At 41.2% G+C, this 26,657-nt stretch overlaps 1 protein-coding gene across 1 annotated transcript in view; it reads left to right on the plus strand.

The window, feature by feature from the left end:
• Positions 1-26,657, plus strand: part of jph3b (junctophilin 3b) — a 139,243-nt gene that overhangs the window by 14,194 nt on the left and 98,392 nt on the right. Inside the window, exon 2 of the mRNA XM_072279718.1 lies at positions 17,615-18,389. Within this exon, the coding sequence (XP_072135819.1) occupies positions 17,615-18,389 (775 nt within the window). The remainder of the gene's footprint in view (positions 1-17,614; positions 18,390-26,657) is intronic.

Here is a 26,657-nt window from a genome sequence, read left to right on the forward strand (position 1 = left end):
GAAGAATGCTCTCAGAGACAAATCACATGACCATTGGGGGCTATTGCTTCCATGTTTTAATGGTCAAAGTGAACATAAAAGTGGGCATTGAGCTTATCTGAGAGTGAAACCTAGACATCACCTGTGTTGCTTGGTTTCACTATGTAGTAGATGATAGCATTCAAGCCCTGTCACAGCAGCTGAACATTCTTCACTGATTCAGGTTTAGTCAGGAACTGCCACTTCGTATGTGAGATGCTTTCCAGAGATTGTACCTGGACCTCTTGCATTTTACTTGGTTGCCAGATCTGAATCCACTGATCTGTCCCTCATCGGACTGTCGATCTCATGGTTCATCGAGGGCCTCTGGTTGTGGAAGACTCTAAGTGATTTTGTGGGGACACACTCATCTATGATGGTTTTTATAAAGTTCGTGACCACTGTGGTGTATTTGTTCAGATCCTCTGGTCAGTCCTTGATCACGGCGAAGTCCGTTGCCTTGAAGCAATGCAGTTGCCACTCCTCTGCCTCCTGCAACCACATTTCTGTTGTCCTTACTTCTGGAGCCTTGCTGTTTAACCTCTGCTTGTATGTAGGTAGGCAGAGGACAGCCAAGTGATCAGATTTCCCAAAGTGTGGTCTAGTCATAAAACAGTAGGCAATTGTAATCGTAGTATAGCAGTGCAAGTGTGTTGGGACCCCTGGTGCTTCAGGTTATATGTTGATGACAATTGGGTAAAGATTTCTTCAAACAAGCCTGATTGATGCCTCAACAATGATTTTAAAGGTGTCGGGGTAGGCTGTTTCATGTTTGCTGATGGCAGTGCTCAGTACTTTGAGTGTCTGCTTAACATTGGCTATTGGTGGTATATAAACTGTGGTCAGGATCACAGAGGAGAACTGTCAGCACTTAATCATTAGATGTTCCAAGTTGGTGGAACGAGAGTGTGAAAAGGCTGCTGCAGTTGAGCACCACAAAGAGTTTATCATGAATTACCAACCCCCACCCTTTCTCTTCTCTGAATCAGCAGTCCAGTCCGTCCTATGTATCGAGAAGCCCTCGGGTCTGATTGCCAAATCTGGCAAGTCCAGAGTAAGCCATCTCTCCGTGAAATACAGAATGTAGCAATTCCTCAGTTCCCTCCGATACAGCCTTAAGTCCTCAGTATTTGTTCTCCAGTGACTGTACATTTGCTAACAAGATACGGTGTAGGGGAAGTTTTATACCCCTTTGAGTAGTCTGGCTTGGAGTCCTATCCTCTTTTCTCTCTTTTGGCCATTTGTCCACTTAAAGGTGCCATACCTGCATGCTTGAGAGTTAAATCCGTTGTACTTCAGCAGATCGTGAAATCACTCATTTGTTAAACAATTCAAAAGTATGTTACATAAAAGGAAATTACAGGCTGCAGATTACAGTGAGAGTACTTTAGAAGCTATGTTCCCTCCAAGCTGTGCACGTGTGCGCGCACACGTTTTTCAACCAGCGCACAAAGGGTTAGTTACCTAAAATAATGTAGTAATTAATAATTATGCTTATTGAAAATAATCTTTTAGCTAAATGTTTCTGTTAACTAGTTAGTTGGCTAAATACTGTCACAAGAAATTGATAAACATCACATACAAAGTAGCTTTACAGGTTTTAATTGATGTCTTTGATGAAGTGGCTGCACTGTGCAAGATTCTGCAAAAGAGTGGCCTGACACCAATTGATTCACTTCATTTTGCGTGAGGCAAAATTAACAAGACAATGTTTCATGGAGTAACAAAGTTAAAGTTTTGCTCATCCAACAACGTGAAGAAAACGTCACAGTAGATACAAGTTCACTGTTGATTTTTATAAATAGTCTTTGTGTTCATTTAGAAGAAAGGTTTCCTGAAGCTGAGGTACAAGAATGGTCAGCTTTTGATTTCTCTGCAATTGCAGATTGTGACTTCACATTTGGCAATGAACAAGTTAATGCCTTATGTCTAAAATATCATGATTTTCTAGCTGAAAATACTGTAATAGCTAGACAGTTAATGATTTCAAATTTTCCGTGGAAGAAAAAAATTAAATCCAAACTGATTTCAAACTTTGCTCAAATGGTGGCATTTGTACTTCAAAATGAACAGTTTTGCGACCTTGCACAGCTGATGGACATTGGGGGAACCTTTCTTGCGTCTAGTGCGGACTGTGAGCGAGGCTTTAGCCTGATGAATCAACTCAAAATCAAGCTCAGAAACCATTTAGGTGAATGTCATTTGGATATGTTAATGAGAATCAAAAGCTGTCAATTGGATGGAAGTTCTAATAGGCTAGATAGAGTTTACAAAGAATGGGTGAATGCCAAAGACAGGAGAGAAAAAAATAACTGAGTGACTTAAATATGTATGTTATTTTGTTGTTATTCTGTGCAGTTTTATGTCAAATATTTTGTAAGCCTACATAAACTGTGCCATGTGTGCTTTCATTGCGCACATACTTTTGTCACAGGAAAAGAATTTGCACAACATAAGATTTTTGCGCACATTGACTACTAAAAATTAGAGGGAACGTTGTTCAGAAGTATATTTAGAAGTTTGTAAACTACCCGGAACACATAGCCGTGTTTCACCTGCACCATCTTGCAGCTTTTATCGTCCCAGTTAGCGGCGACCCAGGTCAGAGCTCACCCAGTCAGGGGAGACATGACGTAGGTAATCTTGGCTCAGTCCAGAATACAGAGCTCAAAGTGTAAGATGCACTGGGACAGGAAGTTGCGGCATTAGGCTGGTGATCCATCAAAGTTTTCGGGCACCAGAATCCAGGGTTCCAAGGGAGGAAGTTGACTGTGTGGGGTTGCTGTATTAAGACACAGAGGTGGTTGAGATTGGTGAGCAGATGGTCAATAGTATTCTGCTGCTTTGGAATTGGACGATGTCCTTTCGGCGAGCATACTCTGCTGGGTCAATCATTGGTTCACCCATCCTGTCTGGAAATGTAGAGGAGGCTTGGCCCAAACACAGAGCAGTGGAGACGATTTAGCAGTGAGCGATAACTTAAATAATAAACTGCAAAATAACAAGCCACGAGGGGCCATGAAACAAGAGAGAACAGATACGTAACTCGACGAAGCAACGAGGTAACTGAAGGCTAGAGGCAACTGGTTGAGGCGGGCTGGTTCAGTGAATGAACAAAGGACTGTGGCCGAGAGCTGGGAAAAATTTTGAACAGATCCTCGAAAGACAGGTTTAAATTTCAACACACGTCATATACATGTGTAAAATTAACAATGTCCAGAAAAATATATATACTGAATTGCTGTGCAGTTTTATTCCTGTAATTTTAGATAGTCCAATTAAATAATTAGAGTGCCACTCGTACTTTCTCCAGACAGCTCAACCAAGTATATCGCAAGTTGTCTTTGAAGTATAAGGTGTTCCAGTTTCCAAGGGGCTTTGTACAACAGATTCTAACAACTAATTATTACCTCTACAACAGATCCATTTATTACTGAAAATTCACCATGCATGTCATTTGACACATTGTCCCATTGTTGGTAATTATTTTCCTCCCACAGATGCGGCTTGACCGCTGGGTCTTCTAGCAGTTTGTTTGTTGCATCAAATTGTATTACTACCAATTAGAGTCTAAACATTTTTCTTAGATTAAAGATTGTCCATATTAAGCAAGCATATTGGTGGGAAGATAGTGCTGGATCAACCAGAATCACCTTGATTAAATGGAGGGGATCAGTCTTCATTCTTATTTTATGTGCTTGCTTGTCATTACAAAAAGTCTATCCTTTTTTTTTACCTTGAATGAACCACCTTTGGAAAAATGGACTTAATTTAGATGTATGAAATTATAAAGGATCCAGACAGTGTACAGGAGGAATCTAATTTTCCTGGTAGAAAAATTGAGAACCAGAAATCAAGGATTTAAGTGAATTAATAGAAGAATTTGAGAGAAATGAAAGAAAGGAGGTTGGAATTCTTCACCTGAAAGGGCGGCGGAGGCAAATACCATCACCCTCTTTAGAAGATGTCTGGATGATTGCTATGGATAGAGCACAAAATACTCTGCAGATGCTGGGGTCAAAGCAACACTCACAACGCGCTGGAGGAACTCAGCAGTCGGGCAGCATCCATGGAAACGAACAGTCAACGTTCCAGCCCCTGGGCATGAACTTTGAATTCTCCAACTTCCAGTAATTCCCTCCCTCTCCTTTCCCCCATCCCAGTTTCACTCTGCCCCCTCCTCCAGCTGCCTATCACTTCCCTCATGGTTCCGCCTCCTTCTACTACCCATTGTGTTTTCCCCTATCCCTCCTTCACCTTTCCTGCCTATCCCCTCCCTGCTTCCCCTCCCCCACCCCTTGATCTTTCCCCTTACTGGTTTTTCACCTGGCACCTACCTGCCTTCTCCTTCCCACCCTCCCCCCACCTTCTTTATAGGGCCTGTGCCCCCCCCTTCAGTCCTGATGAAGGGTCTCAGCCCGAAACGTTGACTGTTCATTTCCACAGATGCTGCCCAACCTGCTGAGTTCCTCCAGCATGTTGTGAGTGTTGCTATGGATAGAAAGCTGGGAAATGGGAGTAACCAAAATAGGTATATTTTGTCCAGCATAGACTGAACGCACCAAGTAGGCTTATCTATGCCACAATTTTATTATTTTGCAATAACAGAGCAGTCAAAGCTGATGGTTAATCAGTTTTCCTGTAAAGCCACGCCCATTTCTTTTTCTGTTCGCGAGATTTTCTCACAAAGACTTCAGGTTTTATATAATTTCAAATTAAATTTTATAAAATTGAACAGAAGTTGAGATTCTCAATTGATAGTCATCTGTTTGAGAAACCTAATAATACTAAAATATGTCTACCCGTATCTGGTAGGTTCCACATGTCAGACTTCTTTTCCAAAGGATTTATCGAGAATAATTAAGCATGTTAATTATATTCACAAAAGTAGTAGTATGTATACCAGCTGAAGACCAAACTTTCTGGTGGACATCTTAGTAAGGTGGTTCTCCGCCACAACCTATGGCTTTTTCCGAAGGATTTCAGCCAATCTTTTCCTTCACAAGCTATTCTAAAAACTTTTGTAACTAGTTTATGTTTGTGGTGTCATGGAATATAGAGCATGGATATAGACCCTTAATCCCACTGTGTCTGTGCCAGATGTCAACTAAATATCCACACTAAATTCATTTTCCAGCATTCAGCCTTTAACCTTCTATGCCATCTCACTTCAAGTGCTTATCCATATAGTCTTTAAATGTTGCAAGAGTACCTTCATCCACCATTCCCACAGGGAGTGAGTTCCAGATTTCATCCTCTCTGGGTGAATAATTCTTCATGTACATTCAGATGGCTGTACAAAGAACCAACCAATCTGTGTTTAGTTTCTCTTAGAGGATATCTTTGCAGTTTCTGCTAGCTCCAACAAGATTCTACCACCAGGCAGCGATTTGAAGAGATCATTCCCTCTGACTAACTGGCCTTCTCTTTCAGCCCCAACAACCACACACGGTTATATGGTGCTTTCCTATATGACTACAGGAGACACAACACCTACCCTTTCACCTCTTTCCAAAAACATAACTCGGTGAAGCAGCTATTCACTTGCATTTCTTCCAATCCAGTGTACTGCATTTAGTGTTCACATTGTGGCCTCCTCTTCATTGTAGAAACCAAATGCAGATAGAGAGATCACTTTACAGCTTTGTGCAATTAGCAGGACTGACTCGGAGCTTTTGTCTGCCTGTCACTTCATTTCCACATCCCACTCCTCCTCTGATGATTCGATCTGTGGCCTCCTACACTGTTACAATGCAAGCATGAGGAACTACTCACCTTCTGTCCGGGAACCATGCAGCCTCCTCGACTCAATATTGAATTCTATACTGTACCTTAAGGTAACTTGCTATTTCTTTCAGTCTGGGCCACTGACTATGTCCCATTGCCCTGCTAAAATCAACACAGTTCAGAGGAAGTGTGTCTTGGACTTGAAATATTAATTCTGTTTCTCATTTCATGGATACTGTCTGATCTGCTGAGGTTCCAAGTATTTTCTGTTTCTCTTTCCACATGTTCAGTTTCTGCCATTTAATATATATTCTAACTCCGTAATGTTTTAAGGGGCATTTAAGTGGGTCCCTCTTGAATAATTTTAAGTGAAATTAGTGCAGGCAGGTGCACACTAATGTAATATTTGGACGTCAAAAGAGTGCCCTGCTTCCAGATTGCATTTCTGAATTTTATTTTGGACCCTGCAAATCCATTCTATTGCTTGTCGTAGTTGATTCTGTTGGGTTCCATTGCATGGAAGAGAAAGTGGAGGAAAAATACTAGTGACCTCAGTTAAACAAAGTAGTTTCAGTAACCGACGGTTGAGCTTTTTGAGCGAAGCCTTTTGTAAGATATTACACCATGCCATAGAACAGGGGTTCGCAGCCTGGGGTGCATGGCCCCATTGCTTAATGGTATTGGTCCATGGCGTAAAAAGAGTTGGGAACCCCTGCCATAGAAACTAAAGCCAACAATCACATAGCTGGATCTATTCGAGGAATGGTGCATCAAGAGGCTGTGCTTTGCCAGGCTAGCTGGAGTAGAATTCCAAAGACTCCTGCAACCTATTGTTTGTTGGATTCCAGGGTCTTTCTACACTAGTGGCTGTAAATTTCCTTTGCTTATTCCATGTTGCATTGCACTGTGTATGGATGAAGGATGCAGTGCACAGCTGCATTAAGCAGGTCACTAATACCCTGTTTGCCAAAGCCAATTAGTGCTTAACTTTCCCCACTGACGTCAAGAGGAGAGACTGCTGGGATTTGCAGCAGTGGCTGACTTCCACTGCATTCGAACCGTGATTGAACACACAAACACACGTTGCCACCAGGGCACCAAAAGCAGCAACCAGCAGCCTGTGTGATTTGGAAATGCTGCAGTCGTCCTCAGCTCAGTTCATCTTTAGCTTATTTCTGTAATGTCTTATTTCATGACATTTTTATCCTGCAACACTTGACACCTGAACACTGAAAGTGCAGCCACAGCTGTAGAGGCATTGATGAGACCACACCTGGAGTATTCTGTGGAGATTTGGTCTCCTTATTTAAGGAGATATATACTTTCACTGGAGGAAGTTCAGAGAAAATTCAGATATGTCAATAGTTGGAATGAAAGTGTTCTGTTATGTGGAAAGGTTAAGTGGATTATATCTGTATCTCTGAGACGTGATTTATTGAAACATGGAAGATTCTGGGAGGAATTTATGAGATAAGTGTGGACAGGGTATTTCCTCAAAGGGGAATCCAGACCCTTACAGAAGAAGGGGCACTCATGTAAGACAGAATTGAGGAAGAATTTCTTCTCTTGGAGGTGTCATGAATCTATTGGATTCTCTAGCTTTGAGAGCTGTAGATGCTGAATCATGAATACATTCAAGCCTGAGTCATGTTTTAGTGCACAGAAGAATCAAGGTTTGTGGGAACAGATGGGAAAAAAGATCAGCTCAGCCACTACATTAATGAATGAAAAAGTAGACTCAAGTGGCCATGTGGCCTGCTCCTGTTCCTGTCTCATACTGCACAATTATGGAATGATTAAGGCACAGTAGGAGTCCATTAGGCCCGACAAACCAATACTAGCTTTCTACCAGTAACATGTTACTTCCAAGCCCTGGCTGTTTTCACTACAGGTTTGTTAATTTCTTTTCACCATATCTTCATCGAATCTCATTTTAAACACCAGAGTGTAATCTGTCTCTGTCACAGTGTAATTTGTCCCCACCGCAGCGTAATCTATCCCCACCGCTGTGTAGTCTGTCTCCACCGTAGTGAAATCCATCTCCACCGTAGTGAAATCCATCTCCACCGCAGTGTAATCCGTCTCTACCACAGTGTAATCTGTCCCCACCACAGTGTAATCTGTCTCTACCACAGTGTAATCTGTCCCCACCACAGTGTAATCTGTCTCTACCACAGTATAATCTGTCCCCACCACAGTGTAATCTGTCCCTACCACAGTGTAATCTGTCCCCACCGCAGTGTAATCTGTCTCTACCACAGTGTAATCTGTCCCCACCGCTGTGTAATCTGTCTCCACCGCAGTATAGTCTGTCTCTACCACAGTGTAATCTGTCCCCACCGCAGTGTAATCTGTCCCCACCGCAGTGTAATCTGTCTCTACCACAGTGTAATCTGTCCCCACTGCAGTGTAATCTGTCCCCACCGCAGTGTAATCTGTCCCCACCACAGTGTAATCTGTCCCTACCACAGTGTAATCTGTCCCCACCGCAGTGTAATCTGTCTCTACCACAGTGTAATCTGTCCCCACTGCAGTGTAATCTGTCCCCACCGCTGTGTAATCTGTCTCCACCGCAGTATAGTCTGTCTCTACCACAGTGTAATCTGTCCCCACCGCAGTGTAATCTGTCTCTACCACAGTGTAATCTGTCCCCACCGCAGTGTAATCTGTCTCCACCACAGTATAATCTGTCCCCACCACAGTGTAATCTGTCTCTACCACAGTATAATCTGTCTCTACCGCAGTGTAATCTGTCCCCACCGCAGTGCAATCTGTCCCCACCGCAGTATAATCTGTCTCCACTGCAGTGTAATCTGTCCCCACCACAGTGTAATCTGTCTCTACCACAGTGTAACCTGTCCCCACTGTGGTGTACCACAGTGTAATCTGTCCCCACCGCAGTGTAATCTGTCTCCACCACAGTACAATCTGTCCCCACCACAGTGTAATCTGTTTCCACCACAGTGTAATCTGTCCCCACCACAGTGTAATCTGTCTCTACCACAGTGTAATCTATCCCCACCACTGTGTAGTCTGTCTCCACCGTAGTGAAATCCATCTCCACCGCAGTGTAATCTGTCCCCACCGCAGTGTAATCTGTCCCCACCGCAGTGTAATCTGTCTGCATCATGTCTCTCTGCAGTGCATCCACATTTTTATACCTCATGGAGTTTTTCCTCATGCCACATTAATTCATTTCCTCTTTATATTTTAATATGACTTCTAATCTTTAACATCTCCAGAAGGAGGAATGGGCTCTCACTACCTAATCTGTTCATACCCTTGTTATTTTACATACAGCACTTCTATCAAATCCCCTTCCTTTTCTCCGAAGAAAGCAGCTCCACCCCTTCTAACCTATCATTGTAATTGTAGTCCCTCATTTCAGAGATCATTCTCATAAATCTTTACTGGGTCCTCTCTAATATTGTCACATCCTTCCTCTAACTTGCTGACCAGACTTGAACATGATATTCCAGCTGAGGCTAGACCAGTACTTTGTAACACACCTGCATGACTTCCCTCTTTTAAGCTTCTTGCTTTTTTGGCTACTGTCCAGTATGTCTTCTTGATCACTTTCACCAAGTGCTCTGTCATCTTCAATGATTTTTGCATAGATACCTCCAGGTCCTTCAGCTCCTGCATGTTTTTTTTGGAACAATATCCTTCATTTTATATGGCATTATATAATTTTTTTCACTGAAATGTGTCACTTCACTTTAAACTTCATCTGCCATGTATCTGCCCATTCCAGCAACCTGTTTTTATCTAATTGCATTCTACCACTATCATTTTTGCAGTTTATGATATAACTGTTTTGCATCATCCACAAATTTAGAAATTATAGCTTGCTCTCTCAAGTCTAGATCATTAAACAAAGACCTTAAGAAGCAATGGCCCCAACACAGATCCTTGGGGAATGTCACTATCCACCTTCTTCTATTGGAGGAACAATCATTCACCATGACCATTTGTTACTTAGGCAACTTTGTGTTAATGCATTCGATGATCTTTTTACTCCATGAGCTTCAATGTTGCTGATAAACCTCATCAAAGGCAAAACACACAAACTTTGGAGGAACTCAGTAGGTCAGGCAAAAGTTGGAGGGAAATAAACAGTCAATGTTTTGGGCTGAAACCCTTCGTCAGGATTCATCAGAAACCTTTTGGAAGTCTATATACTGCATTGACTGCATTATTCTCATCAACTCTATATCTAGTCAAGTTTATTGTTGCTTAATTATATACATGTATACCACCAAATGAAGCAATGTTTCTCTGGACCAGAACTTAAAGCACAGTAGTACACATAACACACGTATAACACAATAACAGGAAAGGAAGAATTAAGTCTACAAATGAATTATGCACAAATAAAGTGCATAAACTAAATATTGTAGGGTACTGTGCAAGTTATCCAGTGACACTTTGAATACAATGTGGCAGGGAGTTCAGAAGCCTAATGGCCTGAGGGAAGTAGCTGCTTCCCTTCCTGATATTCTTGTCTTTATGCACCAGAATCTCTTGCCCGATGGTAGAATGTCAAAGAGGGTGCTGGATGGATGGGTGGGATCCTTAATAATTCAAAGGACCGTGTGGATGCAGGACTCATGATAAAGGTCCCCGATGGATGGAAAGGAGACCCCTGTGATCCTCTTGGCCATTCTCACAGCCCTTTATAGGGACTTCCAGTCCAATGCTCTGCTGCTCCCCTACCAGATGGAGACACAGCTTGTCAGGACACTCTGAATGGTGCTCCGGTAAAATTCAGTTCAGATAGGGAAGGGGAGCCTTGCTTGCCTCAACCTCCTCAGGAAGTGGAGATGCTGCTGTGCCTTCTTATTCCGGGATGTTACCTCATCAAAATATTCTGTCAAATTGGTAAACATGACTCTCCTCTCATAAATCTGCTGTTTTGCTGTAATTAATTATGTTCTTAGTGATGATTGCAGGAGTGTGATTTGTATCCACCAAGTATTTCATAATCCTCTGGAAACCTCATCAAACACAAGTAAAACCAAAGCTGGATAAGTAAGCCCCATCGTTGCCTTGCTATCAGAGGTGCCTGGGTTGAAATAATTGTGAGCATTACCTTGCCCTGGAAGTTACTGTCATTCATCCACCATAGATATACTGACAATGCAGATTTAAAACCTGCTATAAAACTGAACCACAAGTCGTGTAGCACAGACACAGACCCTTCAGCCCAAGTCCATTCTGACAATCAAGTTCCCATCTATACTAGTGATAGTCATAGTCATACTTTATTGATCCTGAGGGAAACTGATTTTCGTTACAGTTGCCCCATCCACTCACCCCATTTTAATTCTCTCCATGTTCTTATGAACTCCCCCAAAATTCCTACACATCCTACTAGGGACAACTTACAGTATTCAAATAACCTACCAACCCACATATCTTTGTAATGTTGCGGGGGGCGGGGGCGGGTGTGTGCAAATAGAGTGCCTGGGTGAGACCTACATAGTCATTGGGAGAATGTGGAAACTCCACTCAGACAGCACCCGTGGTCTGGATTCAGCCCCAGCTGCTGAAGGGGTGAGGTAGCAGCTCTATTAGCTGCATCTCTGTGCTACCCAAGGTGTGAAATGCATTGTAGATGATTAATTTAACAGCAAATCCGACAGCCGCCTTGGAATAAATTTTCACCAAAGAGTAAAATGCAATTCACTTCCTGAAAAGAGAATTCATTAACTCTTCTTTCCCTACAAGGTTCTCCCTCTGGCATCAAAAAAGTTGTTTGGAAAGTTGTAGTTGCTTATTTTTGAATTTTTAAGACGTTTGTGACCAGTGCTCAGCTTTTACAGCTGAGCTGCAAGCTGTTGAAGCTTTCTTGCTTTTGGGTCCATCAGGCCTACCTGGATTCCTGGAACCATGTCATGTTGTAAAGGATCTAAATGCATGGAGTTTCTGAATGGTACTGATCACCCCTGTTGTCTTTTGTAAATGTTCATTTTCCGAACCTGACTTCAAATCCAATGTACTTTCAAAAGAGTCTGGATTTAGAAAAGTATTATCTACGTATAATCAGCATTTGCCAGCAGTTAGATAAAATTTAATGTTCAGCAAAGAACATTAACAGTCAGCACATCAGTTTAAATATCGTCCAGACTAAGTGCAGTGCAATCAATGATAGCTGTCATTCATAGTTCATGGTTAGGAATGTTACCTCTCATAAATGTACGTAAACCACAGAACCAGTCAATCAGCATTTTATTGAAGCTATTAGAGTTCATAAACTTATCAAAATCGATTACCAATAATAATTTTGCTTGTCTGCCTTTTCCCGTTTTTATTCAATCCAAGTAATGCATTGAAAAACAAATTCAATCAAGTCTCTCAAACTATTTATTTCTGATTCTTGTAAGTAGATTCTTTTTCCAAAAACAAAAAGTAAAATGATCTAAGAAAAGTCACTTCGGCTATAATCAGGAAATTGGATGCAAATTGAGTTAGAAGTTAGAAAATAAGATTACAATTTATGTTTTTTGTGCTAAAATCAATCTGAATAATTACAAAAATGCTAACAGATTGAAACAACAATATGTTGGCATAATAAAGTGGATTTGTTTCTTTTAGTCTCTTTGTAATAAACTGTTACAGTTTTCTTAATGCAGTTTTTAATAGGTGTATCACCAAATCTGTATCTTTTTAATATGATTGTCTAGTTCCCCATCTTGATTTAAAAACTCTGAACATGAATAAAAAGTTGTATCAAACCAGTATCGAATGTCCAAATTTGACCCTTCTTAAAGCACCACAAAGGTCAGAATGGATAAAAAACTTACACTGATCATTATTTTAAACAGGGGTCATGAGCAGTTTATGTGTGAAGCTTAGGCCCAAAATGATTCAAGTTATGTTTAAACTAATGTGGAAGATTGAAGAAATTCCAGTTGCACTTGAAGCAATTGATATTTATATTTTCATCACATGTGTATCCTCATAAAGCTGGCAAGTAAATGGAAATTATGCTAAATCAATATAATTGTTTGCTTAAATGCTGAAAATGCCTGGTAGTCCCCTTAGCACATACCTCTCCTTGAGTTACAGATAGCTAAAGGAACATCTGGTGTTTGAGAACAGCAAAGTTAAATATCACAGCAGTTTAAACAAATATAGTTTCTCTACACAGCCTAGAAATTTCCTGTGTCCCACTCTATGGGGAGTTTCCATCCCCCACAAACATGACAATCAACATCAGAAGGGTGGTGGCAAAGAATTTTCAAAGTTGAGAGTTGTATAAATGCAAACAACAGGAATTCTGCAGATGCTGGAAATTCAAGCAACAAACATCAAAGTCGCTGGTGAACGCAGCAGGTCAGGCAGCACCTCTTCCTAGAGATGCTGCCTGGCCTGCTGCGTTCACCAGCAACTTTGATGGTAGTTGTATAAATACCAGGTTTATCTAACTACCTTTAAAGCAGGGGTTCCCAAACTTTATTTATGCCATGGTCCCCTACCATTAATGGAGGGGTCTATCGACCCCAGAATGGGAAACCGTGCTTAAAGGAAAGATGATGACTACAACATAACCAGAGCTCTGAGCTGGTGATGTTTGCAGGCTATGGAGCAACAGACTTGTGTACATTTCAGGCAGCCATCAAGTTATAAGTACCAGAAAAATAGCCACATTGACTAGGTTGTCTCCCAAATATCCTGATTGATTAATCTTAAACTCCTGAAGGGTCAGTGTGGAGGTTTCAATCACCTGGTGGAGTCCAGCTGAGGATTTTTGGAGCACTGATATTTGACAGATTTAGAGAGTTTTTAGCTCTAAGAATTAAGTTGGTCTGTATGTTGACCCTAAAACATGGCACGGGTTAGGATCACAAACAAGAGAAAATCTGCAGACGCTGGAAACCCAAGGCAAAGCACACAAAATGCTGAAGGAACTCAGCAGGTCAGGGGCATCTTTGGAAATGAATAAACAGTCGACGTTTCGGGCTGAAACCCTTCATCAGGACTCCTGGGTGACAGGGGGTCCTTAATGAAAGATGCCACCTTTTTGAGGCGTTGCCTTTTGAAGATGTTCTCGATGCTGGGCAGGCTAGTGCCCATGATGGAGCTGGTTGAGTTTGCAGCTTTGTCTGATCCTGTGCAGTTGCTTCTCCATACCAGACAGTGATGCAACCAGTTAGAGTGCTCTCCACAGTACATCTGTAGAAATTTATGAATGTTTTTGCTGACGTACTAAATATCCTCAAAATCCTAATGAAATATAGCTGTTGTCATGTCTTCTTTATAACTGCATCAATATGTTGGGCAAAGGATAGATCTTCAGAGATGTCGATGCCCAGGAACTTGAAACTGCGTACCCTTTCCACTGCTGATCCCTCAGTGAAGATCGGTCTGTGTTCCCTCGACTTCCCCTTCCTGACATTCACCATCAATTCCTTGGTCTTACTAACGATGAGTGCAAGGTTGTTGTTTTGACACCACCCACCCAGCTGATCTAGCTCACTCCTGTACACTTCTTTGTCGCCATTTGAAATTCTGTCAACAATAGTTCTGTCATTAGCAAATTTATAGAGGGTGTGTGAGCTGTGCTTCGCGAAGTAGTTGTTGTGTAGAGAGAGTAGAGCAGTGGGCCAAGCACACATCCTGGAGGATTGTCAGCAAGGAGGAGATGTTATTTCTGATCGACACTGACTATTGTCTCCTGAGGAGGAAGTCAAGTATCCAATTGCAGAAGGAGGCACAGAGGCCCAGGTTTTGGAGCTTGTTGATTAGGGCTGAGAGTACGATGGTCTTGAACGTCAAGCTGTAATAAATAAACAGCAGCCTGAAGTAGATATGGCTGTCATCCAGGTGATCCAAAGTGGAGTGAGATGATATCCAATGTAAACCTATTGTGGTGATAGGCAAATTACAGCGGGTCCAGGTCCTTGCTTAGGCAGGAGTTGATTCTGGCTTTGATCAACCTCTCAAGCACTTCATCACAGTAGATATGAGTGCCACTGGCTGATAGTCATTGAGACAGTTCACCCTGCTCTTCTTGGGCACTGGCATGATTGTCACCCTTTTGAAACAGATGGAACCTCTGGCTGCAGCAGTGAGAGATTGAAGATGTCCTTGAACACTCTTGCCAGTTGGTTGGCACAGGTTGTCAGTGCCCTACCAGGTGCACCATCATTGCCTGACCCTTTGGCCTCCGAGACAGAGATTACAGGGTCACCAGATGCTGCAGGGATTCACACAGGTGTGGTTTCATTCTCCCCTTCAAAGCACGTATAAGGGACATTTAGCTCATCTGTGAGTGAAGCATGACAGCCAATTATGATGTTAGGGTTTCACTTTGTAGGAAGTAATGGCTTGCAAACCCTTCCAGAGCTGATGTGCATCCGATTCTGTCTCTAACTTCAAATGGAATTGTTTTTTTTGCTCTTAAAATAGCCTTCTGTAGGTCGTACCTGGACTTGTTGTCTGGATCACCAGCCTTGAATGCCACAGACCTAACTCTCAGCGGACTGTGAACCTCCAGGTTCATCCATGGCTTTTGGTTTGGGTATGTCTGGTATGTTCTTGAAGGCACACACTCATCCACACAGGTTTTAATGAAGTTGGTGACAACTGTGGTGTATTTGTTCAGACTTGAAGATGAATCCCTGAATATTGTCCGGTTTACTGACTCGAAGCTATCCTTGTAGGTGCTCCTCCACTTCCCTTGACCATCCTCTTCAGTCGTTAACACTGGTGCCGTGGCCTTTAGTGCCTGTCTATACGTTGGGAATAGTGGCACAGCCAGTTAATGTTCCAGCTCCAAAACCAATTATAGAATTGGGAATGGAAAAGAAATAACAAGTTAGTTTTCAGTTATGGAGAAGTGGAAAACGAATGAGTATAACAAATGGAATATCTCTGACGGGTGAGATCAAATGAGTTAATGTGATATTTAGAAAAGATTATGTTTCTGTGTGTTATGTATTGCTGATTGGAAATGCAATAATTTAATTGGATTATTTTAGCAATATGTAACATGGACAAAGAAACAATCTTTTCTAACTGCCATATTAACTAAATTCATCTCACCCTATCCGAGATACTCCTTTTGTCCTACCAATCCCTCTCCCACCCTCACAGCTACTGAAGACATGTTTTTTTCATTTTTCCCCAATTCTGATGGAGAGTTTGGATTTGAAACGTCAAATCTGTTTCTCTTTCCGCAGCTGCTGCCTGGACGGCTGAATGTTTCCAGTAGTCTCCACATTTCTAGCAATCACAGTATTTAAATGATTTTTAAGTGAGGAAAACTTCATACCACAATAAACTGGAAAATATTATATGGAACTAAGAGGAAAAAAATAAAATAATATAAAGAAAATTGCAAGTATTGAGAATCACTTCTGGTTTAAGATGTTGCTACTGAAGGCATGTCACGCCTTACTGGTAGTTCGAAAGGCAAGAAATTCGACTAAAAGCATTACTAATAACACCTTTTCTGAAGTAAATTGTGGTAAATTATTACTGCAGACAGTTATTACCCTTCAGCTGTCAAGTTCCTAAACCAGCATGGATAACTTCACTCACCTCAACTCTGAACTGACTCCACAACCTACAGACTCACTTTCAAGGACTCTACAATTCATGTTCTCAGTTCTCATGTTCTCAGAAAATGAATCTCAAGGTAGTATATAAGGATGTATATATATTTTGATAATAAATTTACTTTGACATGTTGGGCCAAGGTCCTTCTCAAAAGGTCAACTCTTTATTCCCCTCCATAGATACTGCCTGACTTGCTCAGTTCCTCTAGCATTTTGTGTGCGTGTTGCTCAAGATTTGCAGTGTCTGTCGAATCTGTTGTCCAAACAATAGCCTGGATGGTATTACATTGTTCCAATTGATTAACCAAGTTGTCAAACTTTTAAATTAGTACAAACGACCATGCACCAAAAACTTAACTCTCTCTCCCTACATTAATGTTATTTGACTGGTTGAATATTTCCAACATTTTCTGTTTTACTTTTAGCCTAAACCACATTCCATTTTAAAATCATATTGTAAAGTGAGACATCTGTATATAAACAAAGACAAAATAAGTTTTTGATTTCCCTGGATGACTTGCTATAAGTTTCATATTTCTCTGATACAAGTTTTGATTAAGGTTATCAAACTGAAAAATCAACTCTGTTTTTCCCTGCCGAATGCTACAAGATGTATTCAGTATTTTCAACATTGTTTCTTACTTTACATCTGTTTTGTTTTACATTTCCAGTATTTTCCGTTCACTGTTTTTGTTTGCTTACAAATAATCTGACATCGAAATTAAGAACAAGAGTAGGTTTATCAAGCCTGCTCAGCCATTCAGACTGTAACCTCACTCAGCACTTCCAAAACCCTGGTTAACTTTCACTCCTTTTCTTATCAGAATTTTATTAAACTCTGTCATAAAAATATTCACTGACATTTGAGGAAGAGAATTCCAAAGACTCACAACCCTCCGAGAGAAAGAAAGTCTGTTATCTTTTTGTCTTATATGGATTATTTTTAAGAGTGACACCAAGGATTAGATCATTCCACAAGAGGATTCATCCTTTCCACAATCACCCCTGTCATGAGCCCTTAAGATCATACATTTTTCAATCAATCCTCTGAACAATGGTTAGAAACCTATAGTTTGTTCAATGTTTCGTCATATGACATCAGGTATCCTTGAGCTCTTCCAAGTTCATTTCCATTGTGTAAAGTTTCGACTTATTTGAAAGGAAGAAGCTTTTCCTTTCAAAATTGGGATGGGCAGTATTTATAATATTTTATCAAACTAAAATATTCAGTTTATTTGGATGTATTCCTCTATGAAAGTGAAGTTTATTTGTTTAACATTTACACTATGTCTTCTCTGTTACAGGTACCTACCAAGGTCAATGGGTTGGAGGAATGCGACATGGGTACGGTGTGCGTCAAAGTGTTCCCTATGGGATGGCTGCTGTTATCAGGTCTCCTCTTAGAACTTCTATTAACTCTCTAAGAAGTGAACACAGTAATGGTACAGCAATGCACCCAGACACTCCAGCTGGCAGCCCTGCAGGGTCAAGGGGGGGCTTTGTTCTCACTATGCATAGTGACAATGATCTACTTACAGCCAAAAACAAAAAAAAGGGAATCTTTCGCAGATCCCTTTTGAGTGGGCTGAAACTCCGGAAATCCGAATCCAAAAGTTCCTTGGCCAGCCAAAGAAGCAAGCAGAGCTCATTCCGAAGTGAAGCTGGAATGAGTACAGTCAGCTCCACGGCCAGTGACATCAACTCCACAATTAGTTTTGGTGAAGGGGAAACAGATTTGTCTGTCATTGAAGACGATATAGACGCAACGACAACAGAAGTGTATGTGGGAGAATGGAAGAATGACAAACGCTCCGGCTTTGGGTTAAGCCACCGATCTGATGGCCTGAAATTCGAAGGGGAATGGCTCAGCAACAAGAGACATGGTTATGGATGTACAACCTTTCCAGATGGAACAAAAGAAGAGGGCAAATATAAACAAAATGTATTGGTGAGTGGGAAGAGGAAGAACCTGATTCCTCTACGGACAAGTAAGATTCGAGAGAAAGTGGATAGGGCAGTGGAAGCAGCTGAACGGGCTGCAGCTATTGCCAAACAGAAAGCTGAGATTTCTGCATCCAGGTAGGAAGCTGACTGTTCATTCATTTCAAATAGTGGAATTTGCAATAACCTTTGATAAACATAAGTTCATGTAGACAATATGAACATTGATGGCAAAGAAATGGGCATCTTTAATTGAAGGGATTGTGCACAAAATATATCTATCAAGACTTAGTGTACAATATAAATAGTTGATTAGAAATGATGCTACATGGATTCTAAATTCTGACAGTCATGAAGGTGGAGTAGATGATGGCCAAGCTGGCCCTTGAACCCATAGTTAATGTAAAATTGACCACGTGGTACTAGACCACTTCATTTTCCCTGGATGGGTTCAGACGGGGAAGAAAATGCCAAGGGAGTTAGTCTGAGACTCTGAGATTTGGAATGAAGAATGCAGTTAGTAATATTGGAAAGTAGAGAGAGGCAACAGCAACATTTCAGTATTTCAGGATAACAGGAGAAGGGTTTTGGCAAAAGATAACAAAAAGGAACACAAACTGATAGGAGAGGTAAAGTTCAGAAAAGATTAACACTACCTGTCCTAGGAACATCTGGAGTTTAACTTTTTCTCAACTTCTGAAATAAATTGTGATTTTACATTCAGCTGCTAATGATCCTCTCTGGAATCAGGGAAATAAAATCAAATACATTTGCCCTTTATGCCCTTAACCTCAGCCCCAGCTGAATTCTGAAACTAATATGACCTTAATGGTTTATGTGCATTTGATTATTATTCAGCTTGAAGCTGACTTGTTTTCCTTCCATTGGTTTATGTAAATAACAATCACTTGTATGTCTCATTCACCAATTTTCACCTCAATCACTAATGTTTGCTAAGGGGTTAAACTACTGGTAAAAAGAAGCCAAAACAGTAAGTGATGTTACAGATTAAATCTCAACACAAGTTTCTACTTAGGGACTAGAAATATTAAGTATTTTATCAGGCTCCTAATTAGAACACTTGAAGTCTTACTTCATGTGGACTGGGTCACTGTCTTTACCAATGAAGAAAATATTTCTTGATGCTTTAGCACAGAATAATGCAGATTTAGAACATAGAACAAAGAACAATTCAGCACAGAAACAGGCCTTTGGCCCACAATGTTGTGCTGAACCACATACATTAGTAATCAGCAGCTCTTTGAATGCCGGAGATATCTGTGCTTTCCAATTCCAGGCTCTTGAGTTTGCTTTATTCATCAAAAGCTGCTTTCTCTAACCTAATGATGTCCATAACAATCAAATCTACAGGAAGTACCTGGAGTCCAAAATTCTGATACTGCAATGCACTAAGAAAGATATCTGAATATTTGGTTTCAAGAGGCGATCATACCTCTTAGAATTATTACTGCAGAATTGATCATGCAGAGATTGTGACTATTAGTGAAACTGGAAGGAGTTTTGAACTTGTCCAGCACATACAAAATCCTTACAGCCTGTGAGAATAATAACAGAATGAGTGAATGTACTGACTGTGGTGCAGAGGGCATTCAGTCTGGTAGAGTGAAAAAGAGTAAGGACAATATGATTAGGGAATAGATACTGTCATGTACAACTGTGAGAATGTCCAAAAAGCTGCTTTGTCCACCTGGAGCCAAATTTAAGAACATTCCCTTGGGGCTGGAGAGGAAATTGGATTGGAGAGATCAAGTTGTGGTTGTCTGTGTGAGAGCCAACAACACAGGGAGAATTAACAGGAAGATTCCACTGATGGAGTAAAGCAACTAGCATCTAAGTTAAAAAAGCAGAACCACAAAGCAGAACTCTGGACTAGTGATTTGAATGTATGCTTTAAAGATTGTTATAGGAGCAAAATGTTTTACGTCATGGGCATTGATACTAACACTGGTTCCATTAGAATGGCATTACTTGAACTTTGCTAGAAGCAAAAACCAAAAAACTGAATAAAATAACTAGGCCTCTAGATAAGTTAATGAAATGCAGTGGGTGAGGTTGGGGGATGGCACTGTGAGGGGTTATTGAAAGAATGGGGTTTTAGTGCAGGGTAAAAAAGTCAGGAGGGACAGAGCACACAAACACCAGTCATAGGAGTATAGCTCCAATTATGATCAGAAGAGGGAAAATGATAACAAGACAAAATGGACGTTTATTTAACTGATTGATATTTAGATAGACAAATTAGTGGCAGAGTCGATGGGCTGAAGTGGCCTTCTATGTAGTTATGAATAATCTTGTAGTTAATGACTTTAGAAAGTGAGACCATATTAGGTTGAACAATTTCCTGTTTGTCCTGTAGATTAGCTCCACTCCAGTGGAAAGTTCATTGTGGATAACAATGAGGTGCAAAACTGCAGCTATAAAAAGTTGTGTTGTTGAAGATGCAGCTTTGGTTGACTTCGGCATCTGCACTGTGAATGCATCTGTTGTGAAGCCACAGAAAACAGGGTACAGGTTTCCCCCACTATCCGAAAGTAGAGCATTCCTATGAAACCTTTCGTAAGCCAAAATGGTGTAAGGCGAAGAAGCAATTACCGTTCACTTATATGGGAAAAATTTTTGAGCATTCCCAGACCCGAAAAATAACCTACCAAATCATACCAAATAACCCATAAAACCTAAAATAACAATAACATATAGTAAAAGCAGGAATGATATGATAAATACACAGCCTATATAAAGTAGAAATAATGTATGTACAGAGTAGCTTCACTTACCAGAATCGGGAAAACAGTGAGCACACTGGAAGGTTCACGCATTTTTCTATCATACAGTTCTTTGTAAGCACTCAAAACATCCTGCAAACCTGCCCTAAACCTACGTGCCCTTTCAAAATTAAAGTCATACTTTTCTGTAATCATTGCAGCACTGTCAATAGTAGCGAAACTCTCACTCAGTTCAAAGCTATGGCGGCTTGATGCTGAGTGTAGTTCCTGGGGAAGGAGCTTGGCAGAGCCACTCTCGCTGCTCAGGGTACGCGCTGCCACTATAACGGCTCGCCGCAAAACAAACGTTGAACACTATTTTCACTTTTCGCCTTTTTTTGTAAAAGCGAAAATCCTCCGGATTTCTTTCGGTTAGCGAAAACAAGTACTAATGTAGGTCTTTCATAAAAGTGAAGTGGGGTAAAGCAAACTTTCGTAAAGCGGGGGATACCTGTATTGGGGAGCAAATGTAAGATGGATATAAATTTGAGCGAGATGCTCTACCATCTTGACTGACAAAATATAAGGTTTTTGCAAGGTCGCTGAAAACTGGCTTTTGAGTTTTCCTGCCATTCTCTTGAAGGTATTGTGCAAGTGAAAGTCATGGCCATTGTGTCTCTAGATGGAACTACGCTATATTTTGGTGATTAGTTCTCAAGTACAGGAAGGAAGTGATTCAGGAAGACATTGGCAATGACTTTCCCTGTGCAGGCAGTAAATAACCATCTTTATAATTGTCTCCATCCATGAGAATGGTAATGAGAGCCTCTGAGGATCATGAGCATGTCCTTCCCAAATGTGGGAGAAGTTACTAATAATTTGTGATTGTCATTCCATTTTTCCAATTTTAGGAACATTAGTTGAGGTACTATCTGAATCCTAAGCCTTGTTGGTTTTCGGTTAGGATGGTGCTGAAATTGGACTGGATTGATTGCTATGGGGTAGAATCAAGGGCACTGGTGTCAAGGACAGAGTTGTGGTGGAGAAGTTCTTTTCAACAGATGCTAATCGTGTCCTTGACATATCCAGCTCTGTCCTTAGCTCTCCTACAGTGGTGCTCCTGATGTGCCCTCCTCTACATTGGTGAGACCCGATATAAATTAGGGGACCGCTTTGTTGACCACCTCCGCTCCATCTGCCAGAAGCAGAATTTCCCAGTGGCCAACCATTTTAATTCCTATCCCCATTCACGGACACGTTGGTCCATAGCCTCCTCTTCTGTCATGATGTCGCTACTCTCAGGGTGGATGAGCACCATGTCTTATTCCATCTAAGTAGCCTCCAACCTGATGGCATGATCATCAATTTTTCCTTCTGCTAATGTTTTCCCTCTTCTGAAGAAGGGTCTCAGCCCAAAATGTCGACAGTGTATCATTTTTCATAGATGCTGCCAGACCTGCTGAGCTCCTCCAGAATTTGTGTGTGTTGCTCCAGATTTCTAGCATCTGCAGAATCTCTTGTGTTTAGGATGGTTCCTTGATACTGAGGCATTGATAGCCTTGGCAGTGATGTCAGATCAAAGCACGTCATGGTTATCTGTGAGTTGCTGGGCCTTTTGCTTTCTTCCTGCTTTGAAATAATCTGAATATATTCTTTAAGTCTGTTGCGCCTCAGTTTTCTGGTGGTTATAACATGTATGAGCATACCTTAAAACATGCTAATGATTCCATTACATACAGTAAGTGCTTTTGGTCTGAATCTAATTAGCTTCTGGTTTACCTAGTAATTGTCAGACTAATCTTGGCATTTTCTGATAAGGCAACCAAGAGCCTTCTCACAGATATCTCTATGCAGTCCAGATGCTGTGGAAGCTTCTCTTGTTTGGGAGTCATCTAGTTATCTGCAAGTTGCTGTTTGAAAAGCATTTTCCTTTGTGGGGTCCTCGAGGTATACAGCATTGATTTTCTTGCAACAAAGTTTCTTTTGAAGCTGTTGTTTTGCAGCCAGGTTGATTGAGATAACAGATTTGGCAGTGGCAAGGCCAAATTTGAACAGTGCCTGTGTGGTCAACCATATATATGTTGTAACTGGGTTAACTGTCTGGACACGCCCCTCTGCTGACTGCCCCTGTGGCTCCTCCCACAGATCCTGAATAAAGGTGATTTCGCCTTGCCCCCCCCCCCCACTCAGTCCGGGGGGCAGACACTCAGCATGGAAATTGTATTGTACAGCGAATAAAAGCCTTTTAGTATTTACCCTACCTCAGTCTTTTAGAGTTATTGAAGGTGCTTCAGCCTGTCATGGGCCTGTTGATGTAGACATGGGCCTGTTGATGTGGACATCTTGAACTCGGATCATTTTGTAATCTAACAGGTGCTAGTGTCTGGAGGCAGGGTATTGTCTTCAGGACCCAGCTGAAACAGTGTGTTATTATGACAGCTTTTTGTCAGGGGCTCTCTTAATCCATGCTGGTAGATTGTGCCTCATACTAGCACAATCATTTTAATAATCTCTAACAAATATGCCAGATCAATTGGTTTACCCTCATTTATTCTGTGGATTATAAGCTGAAAAATATTTAACAGATTTGTCAAATGTGATTTCTCTTTATAAATCTGTGTTGATTCTCGCTAATCTTATTATTATTTACTAGGTGTTCAGTTGTCACTTCCTTTTATCAGCTTTCATGTGTGAAAATTAAAAGACTGCAGAAAGTAGAAATCTGAAATGAAAGCAGTAAATGCTGGCAACACTCAGCAGGTCAGGCAGCGTCTGTGGAAAGAGAAAGAGTAGAATGCCCTTCATCAGTGCTCAATATAAAATTGAGGAACCACATCTCATCACCCTGTAGTCCTCCAGAATCAGCAGATGAATTCAGCAAACCTGCTTTCTTTATCACGTCTGCTGCTAATCTACCATCTTAACCCCTTCCTGACCCTCTTCCTGTCCCTCCTTCTTGTCTAACTTCCCCATTGACCTGATGCTGTCCACAATTTATCCCCATGGCAACCCTGGCCTCGTCCAATCAGGAACATGCTTTTTGTCCAATCCATCCTTCTGCCTACTTCTCAATAAATTTTCTTTCTCTCCCAGTTCTGAGGAAGACATGAACTCTGTGTCCCTTTCTAATGATGCTGCCTGCCCTTTCAATCTTTCCAACATTTTCTTCATTTTATCCTTGAAATGTTTCAGTGCCAGAAAGTAGAGCATAAATAGCACGACGGGCTGGAAGAGAAAGTAAAGCGATTTGATTGACATATTCTTAAAACTCTTTTAACAGCCTTGGTATTCCTCAGGAGTGCTTTATAGCTAACAAAGTTGAACTTAATGAATCACAAATGTAAATACAAATCATGGTGGGTGGTGCACATCTGGATGCAGAAGTGCAGCTTCCTTTGTATGTTCGTCACACTTTGGAGGCATCTTCATTTGTGCTGAATCTTATGTGAAATGGTAATGTTCCAATCTTTTTATAAGGATTCTTTTCTAGAAAACGAGGGATGATCTTAATGAAATATATATGATCTTAAGCGCGCATGACAGGGTGTATGTCAAAGTGTTTCTGCAAATGGGAGAATCTGACATCTGGACACACAGTTACAATTTGCAGACATTTATATCAGTCCTGTGGGGTTGTGGAGGCTAGATTGAGGAAAGCTGACGAGGAAGAAGATAGTTGTTTTGAAAGGTCATGTTGCGCCCTTTCATTGATTCTGTTATGGTTATTATTCTATGGATTTATTGAGTATGCCTGCAAGAAAACGAATCTCAGGGTTGTATATGGTGACATATATGTACTTTGATAATAAATTTACTTTGAACTTTGAACTTTGAATTGACGTCTCTCTGTAATTGGCACAGTAGAGGAGATAAAGACTGGCGATAATCTGCCGTGATCACATTGACTTGTGGAGCAGGTATGAGGCACCAAGTGACCCATTACTGCTCCTATTTCCTTATGTTCTTGTAAGGCAGTGCTACCCAAAACCCCGACTCTTGCAGTGATCCTTCAGTGATACAGCTTAAAACACTGATCCACATTCATCAATTGCTGCTTTGCTTTTTTAAGCAACTGGGTTATCTCTGGATATGTTTGTTAATAATTTTCTGCATTCTGTTAGTTTTGTTTACTGATAAAGTTACATTAGAGCTGTGCTGCTTATGACTGCGGCTAAAGCAGTTTCATTCCGATCATTGACAATCTGGTGGGGCTGTCTCTGGAACGAGAGTATGAGAGGAAAGAGCGAAGAAGTAGGACACAACGGGAGGGGAGGGAGGAGGTTGTCATTGTGCACTCTGGCTGCCATTGTTTGAATTTTCTGAACAGCAATTTCTCAAGTGCATTTGAACAACAGTGTCTCATCAGTTGGTCCAGCTATTTCTTGACTTTCACATCCACACTGCTGAATTTCAGACTATTCCCTGCTGGCCACATTTTCTTCTCCTGTTAAATTGTAAAGTGAAAGATTTTAAGTAAATGGTAGACAAGAAGGAGTGTCAGAAACAGCTCCAGGTAACATTTGTAAAGTAATTAGTCAGAGGACTCTATGAACAATCATGTGACCTGCCACGCACTCACCCACAGAGGATGCCTATTAACTCTCTTGTATTTCCCATTGGGCTACATTTCTTCAGATTTGCAGGACATGGTGAGAGAGTGGGCAGGGAAACTGATGGGAAACAAAAACTGAATCTGATCAACATACCCAAGATCATTTTTTAAACAATTTCCATCAACCACTTTCTCAAAATGCCACTTCACCCCTTTGTTCTGCCCTTAAATATGTCATTACTTTCACCACTCACCCATTTTCCCGGAGCATCCTAGCAAAGCCACCGAGAATAACCTCTGTAAGACGTACTCACTCACCAGAGGTAGGTAGAGCTGTCGAAAGCAACATTCATTATTTATCTTAATTTTCTCTGTACTGAGGAGGCAGTTGTGGATCAGTCATATGGGTGTGTCTGGACCAGACCAGCTAAGGGCAGCAGATTCCCTTTCCTGAAGGACATTAGTGAACCAGATGGGAAGTTTCATGATAATGTAAATATTTCCAGATCTATTTATTTACTTGAATCTATCCAGCTGCCATGGTGGGAGTTGAACTCATACCTTTGGCTCAATAGTCCAAATGGCTGTAATCATTTCTTAACTATTATGGTACCATAACATGACCTTAGTATGTTGTTCTGGTATCGCTTACATCGTCGATTGCATCATTCTTAACTGTAATTTTTCTGTGGTATCTCCACTGGCTCCTGGAGTACAGCATGGTTTTCCATGTGAGGACAGATTAAGCAGACTGGGCCTATACTCCCTTGACCTCAGAAGAATGAAATATGTTGTACAGTATCATAAGATCACAAGTTTTGATGTTTTTCCCAGTGGGAATATCTAGAGCTGGAGTGACAGTTTCAAAACCATTCAGGTAATAGATAATGGACAATAGGTGCAGAAGTAGACCATTCGGCCCTTCGAGCCTGCACCGCCATTCTGAGATCATGGCTGATCATCTCCTATCAATACCCGGTTCCTGCCTTGTCCCCATAACCCTTGATTCCCCTATCCATAAGATACCTATCTAGCTCCTTCTTGAAAGCATCCAGAGAATTGGCCTCCACTGCCTTCTGAGGCAGCACGTTCCACACCTCCACAACTCTCTGGGAGAAGAAGTTCCTCCTC

Source organism: Mobula birostris, chromosome 15 (genome assembly GCF_030028105.1).
Source record: "Mobula birostris isolate sMobBir1 chromosome 15, sMobBir1.hap1, whole genome shotgun sequence".
NCBI classification, from domain to species: domain Eukaryota; kingdom Metazoa; phylum Chordata; class Chondrichthyes; order Myliobatiformes; family Myliobatidae; genus Mobula; species Mobula birostris.